Source organism: Medicago sativa, chromosome 8 (genome assembly GCF_051527215.1).
Source record: "Medicago sativa cultivar Bolivia chromosome 8, Bolivia_mono, whole genome shotgun sequence".
Classification (NCBI taxonomy): domain Eukaryota; kingdom Viridiplantae; phylum Streptophyta; class Magnoliopsida; order Fabales; family Fabaceae; genus Medicago; species Medicago sativa.
This window is the reverse complement of record NC_140756.1, coordinates 75964746-75982026: the sequence shown is the minus strand read 5'-3', so window position 1 is coordinate 75982026 and position 17281 is coordinate 75964746. Positions and strand designations below refer to the sequence as shown.

At 35.3% G+C, this 17281-nt stretch overlaps 2 protein-coding genes across 4 annotated transcripts; one reads left to right on the top strand and one right to left on the bottom strand.

Annotated features, from left to right (window-relative positions):
* Positions 1 to 356: 356 nt before the first annotated feature.
* Positions 357 to 7123, bottom strand: LOC146901599 (conserved oligomeric Golgi complex subunit 2-like). 3 transcript variants are annotated; one of them, XR_015023661.1, is made up of 12 exons: positions 6589 to 7123; positions 5857 to 6063; positions 5002 to 5338; positions 4557 to 4718; positions 4131 to 4230; positions 3829 to 4044; positions 3638 to 3746; positions 3144 to 3344; positions 2719 to 2985; positions 1009 to 1131; positions 777 to 911; positions 357 to 640 (listed from the first exon to the last, which is right to left on the bottom strand). XR_015023661.1 is itself a non-coding variant. In XM_085737989.1 (12 exons), exons 1-12 carry the CDS (start codon positions 7042 to 7044, stop codon positions 527 to 529), a joined length of 2265 nt encoding a protein of 754 aa, XP_085594115.1. In that variant the 5' UTR covers positions 7045 to 7123; the 3' UTR covers positions 357 to 526. The 3 variants fall into 3 exon arrangements, 2 of the variants coding, with proteins under 2 accessions (XP_085594115.1, XP_085594117.1); XM_085737989.1 differs by having other exon boundaries at positions 2881 to 2985; XM_085737991.1 differs by lacking the exons at positions 357 to 640; positions 777 to 911; positions 1009 to 1131 and adding an exon at positions 1289 to 1487 and having other exon boundaries at positions 2881 to 2985.
* Positions 7124 to 10442: 3319 nt separating this feature from the next.
* On the top strand, positions 10443 to 14582 carry LOC146901598 (SWI/SNF complex component SNF12 homolog). Its single transcript, XM_085737987.1, has 2 exons — positions 10443 to 12040; positions 14189 to 14582. The coding sequence occupies exons 1-2, from the start codon at positions 10527 to 10529 to the stop codon at positions 14247 to 14249; spliced, it is 1575 nt and encodes a 524-aa protein (XP_085594113.1). The 5' UTR covers positions 10443 to 10526; the 3' UTR covers positions 14250 to 14582.
* Positions 14583 to 17281: the final 2699 nt, after the last annotated feature.

Below are 17281 nucleotides of genomic sequence, written 5' to 3'. Positions count from 1 at the left end.
CCAAAACCAAACAATCATAAAGGGTATATAAGTTAGAGGAGTGTTATTTGAACAACCATTTGGTGGACAACTTATGGGACAACCATAATTTACAAAGGAAAAGTAGGTATTGACACAAAAATCAAAGCAATAGAGAGATAAAGTAAAAAATAATGTGAGTATGAGAGAGAAAGTTGTCACAAAAGTTGTCAAAAAATGGATGTTCAAATATCATTTCTCTATAAGTTATATATAGATTTGCAAGATCACCGAAAAAAAAAAAAACAGGTTCGGAAATGCAATTTAAAAGAATGATGATATGAAGAAAAAAACCAGAGATAACAACCGAGAACCTATCCTAGTGATAAAGGAGAACCTAAAATATAAAGGGGGGGAGATCCCCTTCAAAGAACCTGTGATTATTGTGTAAAGGCCAACTAATTTGTGTATTATAGATTTCATGGTTAAGTTACACAAGAAAATCTTAACCAAGCAAGAAAGCAATCAATCAATCTACAAGCCACGTTGACTCCACACGTGCAAACTCTTAAAAAATAATGTTGTTCTGCCTATCTGCTGGAGCCACACACTGCCATAATGAACGATAGGATGCAATATTGCTTGCTTCAACCCCTAGCGCAGAGAGATTACGGGCATACTCCTGGTGACAATATGTAAGAGGAAGGTTATTATCTAAAAGAAAGCATTCACGGTTTGCAGGACATTGACTTTAAAAATTCATTTCAAAATCATGGCATCCATGTCTTGCATGTTGCATGTGCAAGTGTCATGCCTACCTGAATATCAAGGAAGAACTGCATACACATTCTGTCAGTGTCAGACACATTATTATCGGAGATGCCAGAACTTGTCCCTGCTCGTCTCTGTGCACTCTGTCTAATTTTCTGTAGTGAAGATTCTGTCCTTCTTGACTACTCACAACCAAAATTTCTTAAGCATTATCAGAGAATCCAAGAGATAAAAATTTCATTAACATAGTAATTTCATCAAAGTAGTTTGGATTCTTACCGTAGTAACAAGGTCGGCAGCTAATTCATAATAACGGTCAGTAATGTCAGTTGCTGCACAAAGGAGTATTTCATTTTTGGTTTCGCTTGCCAAATACGAGATTCTTTCCCCATCCAAAAACATCTGCATGTCACCAATATAGAGACTACATTAATGAAAACAAATCATCTTTCTCACAAATAATACATAACTCAACTTTTTTGGGAGGTTCATCATCTTAATCTTTTGGTTTCCTATTTTAAGAGGGGAATTAGATATTATCTTTCCATTTATCTTTCCATTTTTCATAGCGCTGCAGATTGTACACAAGAGTGTTCAAAATTGGGCACATGAAATTCCACCCACCATATCAGATTGGATTCAATTTGCATGAGCGTAGTTTCCCTGGCCTCTAACTAAAAAGCTAAGCACAAAAGCAATGATGATTCTTTCTTTTTGGGTTGAAATGTGAGGCCAAAGGTTCACGGAAGCAGTGATACCTACATGAACATGTAATAATCCTGTCGGACTTCCAATAGATCATAATAACGAGTAGCCCACACGACAATAGTTGTTTAATTATAAAAATTTGGGTTGAAATTGAAATGTGAGGCCAAATGCCCACAGAAGCAGTGATACCTAAATGAACATATAGTAATCAACAGTTCATAACTTAACAGTTTCCTAAAAGTAGCCCACCTAACAATAGTTGTTAAATACCGTAAAAAACTTGGGATTGACTTAAGATTAGAAAACAAAAATACAGTAGTCAGTTTATGGAGCAAAAGTAAAACTTCCTTTTTCTGATAACGAGAAGCAGAAAAAACTGAAAAGTGTCTTGCATTACTCAATTAGTTGTGTCAAGTACATGCATAATATTCCCTCCGATCTTTTTTCTAAGAAAAAAAAATGATAAAATCACATAGACCTCGTACATCAAAGTAGTTATTGCCACTTTATATTCCAAAAATACCCATTGTTATTCAACAAATGATTTAAATGTTTTTGTTTTTTTAATTGCAAAAAATTATTTAAATGCAGACAATTAAATGTGCTTCATACGAGTATCCAAAAGTGAAATTTTAATGCCTAGCCAAGGATTTCCCACCAAAATTTAACAAAAAGCATTTGTGTGGGTTACATATCAAGTGTCCCTTTAGATTCTTACTCCATTTTTCTTTGGGTTGAGTGTACTTTAAATGCCAAAAATTGTTTTAAACGGCATATTTAAATTTAAATCAAAATTCAAAAGTTTTGCGAATCAGGATTTTCCACCAAATGCAAAAGAAAGAGATTGCATATCAACTGCCCCTCTAGTTCCTACTCCTTTTATATTTGGGGTATTTAAGAGTCATTCTTCGTATAAATAGCATTAGCTGGGTCCTCTTTCTTTAAAGATTAAAAATGCCACTAGATACAAACTAGAACACTGCTGTCACAAACACTGGTGAAGCATCAGCAGCTGAATACCAGTTTGATTTAAATTGTCCCATGGTTCAATGGTGACTACCTTTTTTGTGCCTCATGCATGGGGATGGGTGTGGAAATAAGGGAGTGTACAACATTAATGACTCTCGTTGTACGGGGAACGTGAAAATTTTGTGAAAATAAAATTTATTACTAATATAGGGGGATTGAAGGAAATTTATCAATTAACACACAATGTTTCCTATAAATAAACTCAGTGTCTCTTATAAATAGGACAGGAGGGAGTAATGATGAACCAATCACCTAAATGTTAAAGCTTTCTCTACGATCATGCTGTCAAACTAAACATCCTACCAGAATTATATCAACATCCCGTTGTCTTTAAATCCAGCTAACCAGTAACCACGAAAAGAAGTAATCAGGGTGAAAATAATATAAACCATAAACTTAATCGATATCACATACCTTTAGAGGACGTAATACTCCCGCAACATATGGTGAGTGCCTAACAGGTAGAGGCTTATTGGTCATCCTGTAAGTTGCTGTTATCCCCTTCATCTGTCTCAAGTCCTAGATTATTTCGTACAAGCAAAAATATGAATAAGTTGGAAGGGAACCAGGGGGAAGCAAAGGTAGAAAAAAAAGTCTAGAAAATTGCAAATATATGCATCCCCGGATCTGAATAATGCAACCAATTTAATGAATATTCATTGTAGAATACAACTTACCTCGACTGATTTTTCCACCAGTGACTCCACCACTGCTTTGATGACTAAAGGTTCTAAAGATTTCAAGGATTCACCACTCTGTAAAATGCTCTGCCTTACTGATTCAAGGACATCTGGGGACCATGAAGATAAAACTTGAACCACGTGTTGTAAGTAATCACCACGAACATGCGCCTCCAAACATCTTATATCATGAATAACCTACAAATGATTCCACGTCTATTATGATCTAGGTAATGTGCAATCATATCCTCATTTTGCATATCGGGTAATATTGCAAGCAACACAATTGTTATTTCATCATGGTACCATTTTTTTGAACCAAATCCTCAAACGGAACTTTGGAAAAAGTTTAGTAAAAGACAACATAATATGTATGCGTATGACGCATTTAAAGTAGTATATCTCCTAGATTTACTTCAAGTCTTCAGCATACAGATGTGGGTTAAGTGAGCATGATACATACAAAAACAAAGTAAAGGCATGATGCATACAAGGATAAAGTCATCTATGGCAGCTGAAACAGCCCATCCGCGCCCAGTGCCGGTGCTTGTATTATGACTCTTCCGTGCAGTCAGTCCAGATGACAGCCAAGTTGAGTATCTGTAAGTTCAAAAAAGAGGTTGGCTTCTATTTTGTCAGCAAAAGAGAAAAATAAATAGTTAACATTCCACCTAAAACTGACCTAGAAAGAAGCTGCAAGGATAGGCGAAGGAACTTGTCAGAACAAGAAAGGGCAAGAATATCTTCTCTCCAGCACAATCCCAAACTCTCCAACAGAGATACACTTTGTTTTAGTTTTAAGTCTTGATAATTTGCTTCGCCGGGATCTAAATTTTGGACAGGGACAAGACTGGATGTTGTCAGCACAGAATCTAAAGACCCTGCTATTTCCTGAAACCTGAGGCAATTGAAGATATGAGATCCATATCGCTAATAATTCAGGTATTCTTATAAAGTTATAACCATCGTAAAGAAGAGAATCACCTCACAGAAAAATACGCTCCAAGATTCCATTGTTTCATGAACTCGGTATAGATTGCTTCAGATCGAAATTTAGCAACGGCAGATCTAGACGGACAGTAGCCTTGCATGAAATTAAATGACATATGTTAGTGAATATATACTCTTAGACATGTATCAATAAATTTAGAAAACACACTGTTAAATCATTTATTAAATCAACAAAATTGTTTGACACATAAAAGCCACATTTTCTTGATAATCAAATGGATGAAATGCCATTAGATCTAACATAGAAAAATCGCCAATTCTATTTAATTATAATTAGTAATTAGAATCACAATTAAGCAAGAAAGATAAAAATCGCCAACTCAAAGTACAATTAACTTTCATTTTTTTTGTTTCTCAAGGTGAAAAGTAAGATTAGCGGAAAGGAGATATGCCTAATACCTTCAAGATAAGCCAAGAATTCCAAGCTTGATTTGTAATTTTTCAAGAACTCTGTTGGTCTTCCAACAGAAAATGCACCTGGCTTTCCCTTCTGAATAGCAAAGAGAACCTCTCTAAGGATTGAGTTGGCCAAGAAGTCAAAGACGTGTAAACCTGAATTTTCTGCACCAAGTACCAAACTTTAGATATGTAAATCAAATGGTTTGATATGTAAGCATGATATATGTTGGCACAACCACATGCATGACCATAAATGACCTAGCCAACAGTACATGTAGTAAAAAAATGTGAAAGGGGATTTAATAAGTTCTAACTTTTATTTAAAGACCAAGAAGGACTGAGGAATGCCTCAGCAAGGACTGGCATGGTCCAAGAAACCAATGCCGTATGACAGATTAAGGCTCATATGGATCCTAAAGTGGTAAGAAAAAGTTAGATGAGGTACCAGCTGAAGAAATATCCAATAAAAATTTACAGTCTTTATAAACGCACTCCTTAATTAATTGATAATCATTTTCAAGCCCATCCCCAGATGATCCAGAAGCCACAGCCGATGACCCATGTGGGATAATCTTCTGTATCAATGGAGCCACAACAGTCACTCGAAAAGTTTCTTCTGCATTTTTGGTGTTATCAATGGCAGCATATGCACGTAAGCAATTGTAAATTGCAGTTGCATCCCGGTGTTCTAGACCATCTACAAAGCAATGTCCCAAGCTTGCATCTACTAGTAGGCTTGCATTTTGAATCCTCTTCTCCATATTCTCAATAAAAGGCAGGTTCTGTACTGGCAGAATAGAGAAAAAGAGATGAGCACAGAATGTACTAATATCTTAACAAATACACACAGTAAACACAAACAGTAAATTACGGACATTCAATGCCTGGTTATGTATAATAACTAAATCCTAAAGTATTATAATTTGAGTAGTCATATCTATAAATTTCCTGAACATGGCTATCTTTTTGTCAATTTTGTCCCTTTCAGGTTCCTTTATTTTTTTACTTTCAGAATGCTAATTAATCAGTGGTGTATGTGTGAATAATAGTAACCCGAAAAACACCCACCTGTAGCTTGCAAAATGGTATATACCCTTCGCCTCTCACCAAGCTTCAGCAAACAATTTCAACTCAGTTTTCTACTAAAATATTAATGCCAACTAATTTATAAATTTGATCTAGAAATTGTCAAGACACACAAACAAAGCATTCAAGTATTCAACAAAAATGGGAAAATTGATTCAAAAAAAAATTCTGATTCAAAAAAAAAACAAAAATGGGAAAAAAAAATTAAACAAACCTTCGCATGTGTAACATAGAACTTTAGCCGGTTCATCTCACTGGCAATTCTTTCCAGCAGCATACTTTGAGTCTCTCTGACACTTGTCCCATTCTCAACTTGCTGCACAGAAACCCCATTGCTTGATGGATTTTTCTCCGACAAATTCACATCTCCATTTGACCAGTCAGAGGGTACACTAGGCAGCTCCTTTATTAGTTTCTCAACCTGCAATTGTGAATGAATCTTGAGCCAATTCCCTATCTCTCAACCCCAAATTTCCAAAATCAATGCAAAATAAAAATCGCCTTTCAAAAAAGTGAATTTTATTATGGTAAACAAACACAAAATAGCTTCTGCTATTTTATAAAATCTCTAAATTATTAGATATCAAAATCACTTTTATTTAACCCATAACATAATGTACAGATGATGAAAAATCCCCTCAATTTTAGAAACCTTCATTGACAAAATAAACAACAACCAACCTAAACTTAAACCTAGCAATGGAACTGATACTAACCCCAAAACTACACAAGTTAACCTATTTTTGAAATTACTATCAGTCTCTACTCTAAGTATCAGTGCTGTGTCATAGTACTACTAAGTAGCAAGATTACATAATCGCTTGATAATCAAATGGATGAAATGCAATTAGATCTAACATAGAAAAATCGCCAATTATATTTGATGAATTATAATTAGTAATTAGAATCACAATTAAGCAAGAAAGATAAAAATCGCAACTGCTACCTTAGAAACAACATGAAACGTATCAAGAAGAAGCTCCAAAGTCTCTCTGGCAGAAGCAGCTTCAGATCGTTGCTTCAAACCATTCTTTATAGCAACAAGCGAAACATCAACAGAACCTCTAAACTGTTCAATCTTCTCCCTCAACTCCACAAGTGGCGCACGCATCCGCACCACCGCCGCATCCACATCAACAAGCTTTGTACTCAAATTAACGAAATCAGCGTAGTCGCGGTTGATTAGATCAATGAGCTCGTGATTTAACGATGAGAGATAGTTGTTTAGTTCCGATCGGAGTGTGTCAAAGGGAACGAAGGTTCGGAGTTCGGAAATGTAGGATTCGGAATCGAAGTCAGGGGAGAGGAAGGAGGTAGGTTTGAACCAGAGAGGATGAGAGTCGAGTGGATCGGAGAAGAGGTTTGTGGTGGATCTGTGATGCGCTGGAACTGGATCCGCCATTGTTAAGATTCTGAGAAATTTTGTTGAGATGCTCGGAAAGTTGATTTGTCTATGCTTGGAACTGGAAAATCTATAACATAACTGTAAACTGTTCGTACGGGGATACTTATCAATTACGTTATGTTTTGTTGATTAGAGTACTTTAAATTAGATTTTTTTTTTTTTTTTGGACAAGTTCTTTAAATTAGATATTTTTAACAATTTAATTTAATCATTTTGTCAAAAATAATTTAATCATCATTGAAGTTTTTTTTTTTTTGCTACAAATTGGTTTTTAGGTAAGAAAATATCTGCGCATGAACTTATTTTTATCAATGTCGGTTAAAATATGTTTATGTGAATGCTTAGTTTTAAGTTGGTATGTTCAAATCTACGGTTCTTAAAATTAAGATTACACGTGCTCCAAAATATTGTAATTAACTTTTTTTATTTAAAAAAATATATATCAGATATTTTATAGATATATGTAAATACTTATAAGATATGTCACATTTATATATATTTTAGAAAGATTAAGATTAAAAAAAACGTGAGACAAAGTTTGTGAAAATGAAATATGCCAAATTTCCCCATTCAAGAACTTGACTTAAACGTCCTTAAAAAAAAAAAAAAAAAAAAAAAACTAGACTTAAACGGTAAGTTTTTGTGAATGGTGTGGTGAAATAAAAGAGATTCAATTCTTCATCTTTAAACAAAATTTATTTGAATTCTTTTAGTGTTTTTTTTTTTTATAGATATGCCTGCATAGGGATGAAAATATATTACTATGTTTACACACAAAAAATATGCACTTATGTTTCGATAACAAATATTTATTTTTTTGTAAATTATGATATTTATAATTATATATTTATTTGAATTCTTTTAGTGTTTTTTTTTTTTATAGATATGCCTGCATAGGGATGAAAATATATTACTATGTTTACACACAAAAAATATGCACTTATGTTTCGATAACAAATATTTATTTTTTTGTAAATTATGATATTTATAATTATATATTAATGAAAAATGTTCAATGCATATTCCTCTTAGATATTATACATATATAAAAGTTTTAGTATAAAAAACTTGTTAACAGATCAACAAAAAATAAACTTGTTAACGTATTTTAATCGTATCGTATCATAAATTTTAAAAATTGTGTATCAACGTATCTGTATTGTATCGTACTCATACTATGTATGTGAACTTCATAGGTCATCCATTATTAATTACTATTTCTTTTTTACAAACATTCTCCACAAGTAGGGTTGTCTATGGTTCAATTTAAATTTCTTTTGAGGTTAAAAGTCAGTTTTGGGGTTATAGTTGTGAAGCGTTTACCATTGTTTACAGATGGTTAATCTCCGTCATGAATATGTAGGACGCACAAGATGGGGTGTCCCCATCCAAACAAATTTTTCAGTGCTCGAGATCTTTAAAAGAAAATGATTAAACTGTTTTTTCATAAGTTAACTAGTAAAAGATTCCCTTTAAAAAAACTAGTTAAAATCATGTGCATTCGCACGAGTCGCGTAACAATGCATTAATTATATAAAAATAATTACATTGATAATATTGTGAAATGTTCACAAATACTTTTTAAGGGATGAGGTATTTAAAGATCTGTTAAATATTTGCATCGCGCCCCGTCGCAAATTTTATTTGTGTATACCTCAAAAGCAAACTCTGTCAAAGTATAGTTATTTTACATAGGCTTTTACATATGTATCCAATAATATGTTGCATCGTCAATTGATATGAAACACATTTAATGTGATAACACATAATCGAATACATATGTAAAATGTTTGTATACCGATTAAAATGTTTTACTAATGTCTGATGATTTACTAAAATTCGTGAGGGGATTAGTGTCGAGGGAGGAAGTTGGTTTGAGGAGAGCATTCAGATGAAAATTGGTAATGGTTTAAATACTTTTTTTTTTGTCTGACTGTTGGGTGGGGGTTTGCTCCATGTAGGGAGAGGTTTAGGAGGCTTTCTCATTTATATGTTAACAAGGATATGATAGTGCGCGGAGATGTATTCCTTGGGTTAGGAGGAAAGAGGGGAAGCTTGGGGTTGGCGTCAGCAGTTGTTGGCGTGGGAGGAAGATTTAGTGGAGGGGTGTAGGACTCTGCTTTATAATGTTACCTTGCAGGATATTGTTACATATGTTTGGTAGCGGCGTCCTAATGTGGGTGATGGTTATACAATCTGTGGTGTGTATCAAATGCTCATCGGGCAGGAGATGCATAATACTGATGCAGAAGCTACCGCAGTTTGGCACAAAAATGAACCCACTTGGGTTGTCCTGGCGGTGTTGGCTTGGGACCTTGGAGTATGCTCCTCCTCGAGGTCTCGGGTTCGATTCTCTCCCGAGTCAATTTAAGTGGACTAATTTAGCTTCTTCAAAAAAAAAGTTTGGCACAAAAATGTTCATCTGATGGTTTCAATTTGTGCACGACGTCTTCTTTGCAGCAGGTGGCCTACTAAGGATAATTTGGTTCGTCGCGACATCATTCCGTTTGATTCTCAATTGGGTGTGACCGGATGTGGTTACAATGAATCAAACCATCTCTTAATTCATTGTCCCACTTTCAGTGAACTATGGCAACATATCAAAACTTGGATTGGTGTGTATTCAGTGGATCCCCGACATATAATGGATCACTTTATTCATTTCGCTGCTTTAAACCTCGTCGATCATTCTTGCCATTTATTTGGCTTGATAGTGTTTGAGTGATATGGAACGAAAGAATTCACAAGTTGTTCTCTAACAATGCTGAAACTGTTATGCAGCTTTTGGAAAAAAAATATCAAAATTACTTCTCTATAGTGGCTGAAAGCTAAAAATGTCTGTTTTTCCTTTTGGTTAATATATGTGGTGGCATCAACCTCTTGTTTGTTCAGGCATTTGTTGACTGTCTTTTTTTGTATATATTCAGGATACATTGCTGTATTTTGCTTTGCTCTTCTTTGCACGTCTTGTGCTAGAGAGTAGAGCTATTCCTTTATGATAATATATTTCATTTTTGTTTATTAAAAAAAAAACTAATGTACAATTATTTTGCACATATAATCAATAATGTGTTGTCACGTCAATTGATAAATATAGAAATACATGAATTGTCATATTCATTAACTAATGTGACAATATATCATATATAATCGTAACTTTTACAATATACCGATTAAAATCTTTAAAAAAAAATTTAATTTCCCTAAAAAAACATAGTTTTTATTTTTGATAAACAACCTTAAAAAAATTAACCATTCCGTAAAAAAAAACTTAAAAAAATAAAAATTAACATATAGAAAATATGATGAAGTGAAGAAAGTGAAAAAGAAATTGAAAACGAAAAGAGCAGGCGACAAAGTGAAATAAGAGCAAGAGAGCATCAACGCAAATTACCAAGTGAATCCTAACAGTAAGCAACATTTTCACTTCCGCGGGATCGTCGTTTTTTGTAATTAGGGTTTTTTATTCAATTTCAACGATGAACAATAACAATAACAATAATCCACCCAAGAATCCACTACCGGCGCCACCGTCGTTTTCATCCATTCCAGTAAACCCACAACCAATTCATCTTCTCACTCAATCTCACCCCCAAATGCAAAATCCTTCTCAATTCCCCGGTCATTTTCAGCTTTCACAACCCCAACCCCATGTAATTTCACAACAACAACAATCACAATTTGTAAACCCTCGTTCTCACCCTCAAACCCTACAACAGCAGCAGCAGCAGCAGCAACAAAATGTGGCTTCTCCTGCAACTGCAAGTACTACTTCATCTGTGAAGCGTTCGCATCACAAGGCGAATTCGCGTCCACAAGGCTCACCGAGTGGTAACCAGACATCTGCATTCAAGACTATGGAGTTAACACCTGCTCCTCTGAGAAAAAAGAGGACTTTACCGGATAATTTAATACCGGAAAAAGTGGCTAAGATTGTACCTGAGTCTGCGATTTATACAAGGTTAATTGAGCTTGAGGCGCAGATAGATGCTGCTTTGAATAGGAAAAAGATTGATGTGCAGGAGGCTATTAAGAATCCAACTTCGGTTAGGAAGACACTTAGGGTTTACGTGTATAATACGTTTTCGAATCAGACGAAGGATTCTGGGAAGGTCGGTGGTGTTGAGGAGCCGTCTTGGTCGCTGAGGATAACTGGGAGGATATTGGAAGAAGGTGGTAAGGATCCTGTGGTGGGAGGGATTTCGAAAAGTGGAAGTATTGTGTATCCGAAGTTTTCGGCTTTCTTTAAGAAGATTACGGTGTATTTGGATCAGGGTTTTTACCCGGATAAGCATGTTATTGTATGGGACAGTGCTCGTTCGTCTGTGCAGCAAGATGGTTTTGAGGTGAAGAGGAAAGGGGACAAAGAGTTTACTGCAGTTATTAGGTTAGGAGTGAATTACTCGCCGGAGAAGTTTATGGTTTCAACACCGTTAGCTAAAGTTTTAGGGATTGAGTTTGATACCCGTCCTAGGATAATGGCTGCTCTTTGGAACTATGTGAAGTTCAGGAAGCTGCAGAGTCCGAATGACCCTTCGTTCTTCATGTGTGATGCTTCTCTCCAAAAAGTGTTCGGGGAAGAAAAGATGAAATTCTCGATGGCTTCACAGAAGATATCACAGCATTTATCACAACCACAGCATATACACCTGGAGCATAAAATCAAGCTTTCTGGAAATTCTCCTGCTGGAACTACATGTTATGATGTGCAGGTTGATGTACCTCTTTCGCTAGAGAAAGACATGTCTGCATTCTTAACAAGTATGGAGAGGCACAAAGAAATTGATGCTTATGATGAAGTGATTAGCGCTTCGGTAAAGAAGATCCATGAGCATCTTAAGAGACGGTCTTTCCTTCTTGGCTTTAGTCAGTCTCCAGCAGAGTTTATTAATGCATTGATAGCTTCGCAGAGCAAGGATCTAAAGCTTGTTGCCGGAGATGCCAGCCATAATGCCGAAAATGAAAAACGTTCTGAATTCTACAATAAACCATGGTAAGCATTTTGCTACTTCAAATAATTTGTTATGTTTTGACTAAAACTAAAAGGCATGGAAGAATGGTATTTTAATTTACATCTTGGTTAGCTATGACTTTAATGTTTGTGTTTATTTGCTAAATATTGAGAGTTGAAGAGAGAAGTGTCATTCAAAGTTTGCACTTTGAAGAAGCAGCTTTGCCTGTACTGGGAACTAATTTTAGGGATGAATGCAACACTTTAAATGACTTCATATTTAATGCTTCTTTGCAGTATCCATGTTTTAAAGCCCGTATCAGCCGCCTACTCGGTCGAGGCCTTGAATTTGGTTACAGGTCAGACCAATGGGTCACTAGCCAGACCGCATGGATTAAAATATAATAAAATTGTGCATTTATTTGTAGGGAGTGTATCAGATGAGAACCCTTGTTTATTATTAGAAACAAGAATTCTTAATAATAGTCGTAGCATGTGAATCTAGGGCTCAGATTACAAAAAATAATTAAAGGGTCACGTGACCAACTAATAGCTAAACGAACATCATCCTCCCTTTGGTTCCGCCCAACTGCGTATCCATTTTGTCGGCACTCTGCAGTCCACATAGTTTCTTCCTTATTTGGACAATTCGACTCTAACCTTATTGTTTTATCGTTTTCTGATTCCAACTATTGCTTGCCTTTTTCATTCTTCTGATAATTTGGTTGTAAGTTGTGCATCGTCTTTTTCATTTGCGTGGCCATTTATTCCTTTTCCTATTTAATTGGATGATTGGCGCTGATCTTCAAAGATACAACAGCATTGCTGCTTTATTGTTTTTGTTTAGCCTGAACATTGGGTTTTCTTCATTTTCTGAATGAACACTTCCCCCCCAATTTTTAGGTCTCACACTAACTGGTAAGATCCCAAACTAAAGAGACAAATGATATTGTATTATTAATGGAAATGAGAACTATTCCAGATACTAGGTCCCTATAATCCCAGAGCAAGAGCTCCTCAGAGAAGAGACATCTCTCAGCCTAAACCATAGGGTTCCTAACTGAATGATGCAGAATCATTTTCTCTTTCCCTCCTAAGCATTTCTTATACTCCGTCTCATGTGTATTCCCCCTCCACTCTCTAACGAACTTGCCAGCTCACCATTTCCCTCTTCCAAATGAGCTTTTATGATGTGAGAGGTGTGGTGAAAAGACACCGCACAACGCCTGCGGAGGAGTTGATGGACTCCCAACTATTAGTGGGCCACGCAGCCCTTTAATTAGTTTTTTTTAATCTGAATCGTTGATTCACATCCAACGACTATTATTGAAAGTTCTCGTTTCTCATAATAAACAAGAGTTCTCACATGATATGCTCCCGCTCCCTTTTATTGTGTTATATATATTTTTGTTTGCTATTTATCATGTTGGACTTGTGTAGTGGTAAAGGCTGCAAAATTTTGCAAAAGAAGCAGGGTTCGAACCCTGTCATGGTATTTTTGGTGAATTTTAGAAGCGGGATTAATTTACAGGCAGAAAAGCTGTGCTGCACATTTAATTCGCCTAGAAATGTATGTGCATTGAATGTCAGAGAAAATCACGTAAATTCTAAATTCTGCAATCACTAAAAACCTGTGAGTCAACCGGTTCAAGTTAATGACGTCAGTCCAATGCATAACCGATCAAATAATCGGATCGGACTGGCTATGTGTCCGTTTAAACCAGTTGGACCAGGCGGTCCGTGTTTTAAAACACTGGTTTGTTCTGTGTTCTTAAGTGGCGTCTAACAGTAAATGGACAAGGGCCTTGTTGAATACTAATAGGTCCTTCATTTTTGTAGAGCACATTTCTATCTTAATCACTAATCTTAAAGGCGCGTACATCCGTAGTTAGTTATTTTAGAGCAAACTCCCTTTAGAGAAGTTTTTCCATAAAACTGTATATTACGGCTTCTGTGAAGTTCTGATTGCACTCTGAAATTATGCGAACATTATTCAGACAGCAATGTAACTTGGGGAAAAAGACAGCAAGTGATTTCATCTAGATGCAGTATTAAGGACTGAAGGTTTAGGACCCTAATTGTGTGTACATTCTATAAGTAAACATGTTTTTTTGTTGATGTACCATTGGCGATGATGTATAATCAAAAGGTGTTCCTGATTGGTTTGTGTTCTTTTATGAATATTTGCAGGGTTGAGGATGCTGTAATTCGCTATCTGAGCCGGAAAAGTGCCCGAACTGATGCTCCTTGAAGCATTTGATGAAAAATTGCGTCAAAAGTGAGTGGTTAATTTGGTTAATTTTCTGACATCAATCAGTTTTGTTCCAGCCTTTGCTAAATTTTCTATTCCATCCTTCATTTTTGGAATTGAGTACCCGGAGTCGTGTACATTGACTCAAGATTCTGATCACGCTTGGCTGGTTACAACAGTCCCTGAACCATATTTGTATCAATCGATTCTCATCTATTCTTATCTCCTATTATACAATGGTAAAATAAGCCGAGAACACTTGGCTAATTTCTTGTGTAACATCAACTGCGGTCTTCGTAGTGGTATATTGAATGTTTTGGGTTAGAATTAAAATTTATATACTTGATAAATTATATACCAAGTATTAAAAACAATGCTGTCGTTCCACCTCAATAAAGAAACACCATTTTAATTTATATACTTGATAGATAATTAATTAATCATAGAGTGGTGCATGACATAATTTTACATGGAAATCAACCATTAAAAACATTTGGTTTTCTTTTTCTAATACTTTTTTTGTGATCAAACTTGAAAATTTTATTCACCTAACGCATTGTAATTCATCAAAGTGATATGATAACATCCTAAAAATGAAAAATCAAACCAGAAAAACAATTCTAAATGGTTGAACACTCATAAACAAGCAGGGCTTGTAATTGTAATAGCAAGAAGGGTAGGTTCAATGCAACGGTTCTAGTTTTTGAGAAGTTTCAATTTGATGAGATCGTGAAGTTTAATCTTGTTGTCATTCAACTTTAAAAGAAAGTCAGATCGACTGCTGCTTGGAGAAAGTGGAAATGCATGGAAGAGAGAAACGTAGGGAAGACAGTGAGAAACTGAGGGGAAAGATCAAAATGCAAGGTGTCTGTGATGCATAATAATATTTGTGGCCTTCTAATATAACCTGACCTTCACTGACTTGCACACGGTGCATGATATCAGACGCTCGTGCACCGTAGAAGTCGCCATTGCTTCGAGTTCCATCCATTAAAGCATAACATAAATTCATTTACATTTTATTGTACCAATCCAAAAATAACCTTCATTCAAATCATAAAAAAAAAAAAAAAATGATAAATGAACTAGAAATAACACAATTGGATACGACTCTAGAGGAACCAGTTCCCCTTGAGTCTTTGTCAAGCAAAATACCAATAGTAGTAGGAATAACATCTATTTATAACAAGCGAAAAGTCAACATCATGGCCTCTAAGGGCAAGAGCATCAACACATGAGTTTGCTTCTAGATGGACGTGATAAACCTGAATAGTTCAACCTGAGAGTTGGATAAGATAAAGGATGTAGACATTGAAGATGAAGGATAGAAGTAAACCGATTGTGAATTATCTTGACAACACAAGTTGAATCCGTTTTTAGGATGGCATGAGTTAGATGCATTTCTCTCTATCCACTTGACAACCAACGAAAATATACCCACAATTCAGCAAGTAAGATATCTCATGTTCCAAGATGACGCCAAAAACCTTTTCACAAAGTGACAGTGATGATCTCCAATAAGGCCACCCCAAGCTGAGTGACAAACGAATGTAGGATCCATATGTGTTAATTTTAACAAAACCAGAAGGAGATTTTATACATTAAGAATTGTGTCTAGATGTATTCTCTTCGTGAGATGCAAGAGGAAAACTACCTCCTTCTCGATTTGATAAGCCATATTGATCACCTTAGAAGTAGCGTGGTTACAAAGCTCAGTCTCTCTAGAGAATACAAGGTTATTAAGATCTTTCTAGCTAGAGAAGCCTAAACCGAAACACCAGAGTGTAGGCTAATTGGTGTTGGTTGCCCCAATGTTCTTGGTTGTCATGTTCCGTTCAAGCCAAGCATGCAAGCCAAAGCGAAAAAATTAGCTCAATTAGAGAAATGATATTTTGACAACCACTTTTTGACAACTTTTGGACAACTTTCTCTCTCATACTCACATGATGTTGTTATCCTCTCTCTTCCCTTTTCTCTCTCCATTGTTTTTGACCAATAAGAAGTGAGAAAAACAAGGTTGTCAACAAAGTTGTCATCAAATGGATGTCAAAATATCATTACTCTTATCTTTAGTGATGAATTGATTTTAATATTTTGAACTCGTCCATGCATTTGATAAAATTAATATTACCTTTATTTTATTCATAGTATTTTTTAATTCGTGTGAAGAAATAAATATGTCAATTATTATGATATAAATGGAGTAAATTTTGATTCCTATAGAATAAACTAAAATGGAGACTCAGGAACGTATGTTGCTGATTATAAAAAATGATTTAGTTATTCAATAATTTAGAGGTTCATTTTTAAAGATTTATAAATAAAAATAAGTTGTTTGTTTTTGTTGTTTTTTTTTTTTGTGTGTGGTGGTCGGGGTTTGAATCCCGAACCTTGCATATTTTATCCATTGTCCATACCAACGGAGTACGTTTGTTTTTGTTGTTTAGCATAATGAAAATCATTTTTGCAATTATCAAAAATGATTTTTTAGGGAAACAACTCAAAACAACTTCTCGTTTGAAGTAGTTTTTATATTATCATTTTTTTTAAAATCTATAACAAATGGGCACCCCTAATATGGACCCTATATTTTTTGGTCCACCCATGGTCCTCTTAATATGACTCTCTATAGCAGGTCACCTTTTAAGTTGATTTGCACCGAGAAAAAAGGTCATATTTTATCTTGTTCATTTCTCTGTATATTGTATTTCTTTCCCTTTAGTTTATTGATATGTATATTGTATGATTCTTGTCTTTGCAACCCATCAATGGAAATTCTTTAGAATCCATCATAACCTCTATCCTCAACGACGCTAAATCACCGCTAAGAACTGATGGTGGCAGAACCCCACTATGTTACAGATCCATAAGTATAACTCTTCGAAGCACAATCTCAGCAACACAATAAAGAGTTTTGTTGCGCTTATCATGGGTTCTCTCGTGTTTGTTAAACAAGAAGAGGGAGAGGTGGGCAATTTCTTGCTGAGCAGCTGTCATCATCAATAATATTTGTGGGATTGTTAGTAACACTT